Source organism: Octodon degus, unplaced genomic scaffold (genome assembly GCF_000260255.1).
Source record: "Octodon degus isolate 3935 unplaced genomic scaffold, OctDeg1.0 scaffold00038, whole genome shotgun sequence".
Lineage (NCBI taxonomy): Eukaryota > Metazoa > Chordata > Mammalia > Rodentia > Octodontidae > Octodon > Octodon degus.
Genome location: NW_004524614.1, coordinates 1,642,363 through 1,644,520, shown reverse-complemented (window position 1 = coordinate 1,644,520; position 2,158 = coordinate 1,642,363). Strand labels below are relative to the sequence as shown.

General features: G+C 42.4%; 1 protein-coding gene across 1 annotated transcript; it reads right to left on the bottom strand.

Moving 5' to 3' along the window:
* Positions 1-853: 853 nt before the first annotated feature.
* Rpl21 (ribosomal protein L21) lies at positions 854-1,339 on the bottom strand. Its single transcript, XM_012514728.1, is given in 1 exon segment — positions 854-1,339. A coding segment is annotated over 1 exon segment (483 nt). The 5' UTR covers positions 1,337-1,339.
* Positions 1,340-2,158: the final 819 nt, after the last annotated feature.

The following is a 2,158-nucleotide window of genomic DNA, read 5'->3' as shown; positions in this document are numbered from 1 at the left end:
TCCTCCTCCTCCTCCTCCCCTCTCCCTCCCTGCCTCTTCTTTTGCATTGCTTCTTTCTGTATTCTTGCTGGCCCTCTGCTCTGTCTGGCCCTGTCTGGCCCTTTCTCCCTCTTCCTCCCTGAGGCTGACTGTCTAAGTAAATCTATGAGTCTTTCTTTCATGGGAAATTTTCCTTGATCTCCAAAAGGATAAAGTCTTGCCTCCTTTTCTTGTGCTTTGTTTCTGCTGAAAGGCCCAATAGTGAGGGAAAGAAATATGTGCCAGGTATCTGTGTCTCCAGCCTTCTGTGCTTAAAGCAAGAGGATTGGCGGAGCTGGGTTGGTGTACATGTAGTGCCTCAAGCATGAATGAGGTCAACTCAATTCATCAGAACTACTTCATTTTCACAGGTGCAGGAATGAATTCATCCCAGTACACACAGAGAGCCAACCTCTCATGAAGATCTAGGAAAATTTTTTTTCTTTTTTGGTGCTTTAAACGATTTATTTAACTGAAATGGACTTAAGTTTGTTTCTGAAGTGACTTCCATTTATTTTGATACATCTTTTCCCCTTGTTGTTTTCCGGGTTTTTCAGGCCATTTAAATGCTTTATAAATATTTGAATTTTTGGGTATACACCTGCGCAATACCTCAGCAGTATCTTTTAGCAAGAAAATACTGAAGAGTAAAGGCTAGACACAATTACTGGGTACAGTGAAAATCTGCTGCAAATATTTCTGAGGTAAGAAGGCACCACATACCTGTTCAACTAAGAAAACCACCCTTACAACACAGGATGATCTTATTTTTACATAGGACCTAGAACACTTAAGCTGCCAATTAGGTGCTAAATGGCAGAGCAACGTCCCCAGTTTATGCCATGAATTCATAGGGAATGGGTTCCAACAACTCGGGTTCCTTTCCATTGGTCCTCACAAAGTGTGCTTCTCTGGGAGGGGCAGGCTGGCGTTTCAGCTGAACCCAGTTACCTTTCTCTTTGGCTTCCTTCTTTTTCTGATCATTTTCTTTGACACATTTCAGGAAGCTATCATGACTTTTTGAGTGTTTAATATGCTCAATATGCACATTAATCCTCTTGGCAAGTATCTTTCCCTTAACTTGCTTGTTTACAACAATGCCGACAGCGTGCTGGGTAAAGTTGTAGACTCTTCCAGTTTTGCCATAGTAACATTTGTGAGGGATTCCTTTTTGCACAGTACCCATTCCCTTGATGTCTACAATATCACCCTTTTTGTAGATTCACATGTATGTAGCCAAAGGAACAACCCCATGTTTTCTAAAAGGCCTGGAAAACATATACTGGGTTCCCCTCCTTTTGTCCTTTGTGTTAGTCATTTTGGCAAATTACTGGAAGATGGCGGTTCCGGCCGAAAGGTAGGAAAATTTCTTGCACATCATTAATAAAGAAAAATAATTTTCTAATGATGCAGATTACTAGAGGGAAGAGGAAAAGAAAACTTATTCAAGTGCATCCCACCTGCAAGCTCTGGGTCTGCCCCAAGATCTGTGCATAGCTGCTGTGCTCCTGAAACACCAGTTCACTCGCATTCGTATGTGATCCCAAGGCATGTCCAAGAAAACTGCTTCAGATGGAAGAGTAACACCCCCTTCTCATTTTTGTGATTTTGAGCTTGTAAGCTGCACACCATGTTCTTTGCTTCTAGGGTGATGGCTTTGAATCAGTCAGAAGCTAAGTATTTAACAGAGATGGTAAGTTAAACCAAAATTCCTGGTCAATTTCATTAGCTCTTCTAGCCTGAGGAAAAAAGGGAACCCATTGAAAGTCTAAGCTGCATTTCAAAATACAGCATGTTGGAGTGAGCTGCCAAATGCTGCTAGGGTGCCCTGCACCCCAACCCCCAGCTACACAGTTCTGACTGACTGGCCCTGCTTTCCCTGCCCTTCTAGACTTCCTTTCAGAGTGTTATGGAGCAAGTTGGTTCAGGAAGACAAGAAATCAGAAATCTAGGTCTATCTTCCCTTTCAGATCTGTTAAACTGCTTAGCGGTCATTGGTCTGCAGGAGGTTAGAGTACCCAGAGGAAGAACATTGTCTGTACCTAGAGAGGGAAGGAACATTGCATTTACCTTTCCCACACTGGCTGCTGCCCACTTCTTAACTTTTTAATTTTTCTAAATGATAATAGCATTCTCCCAA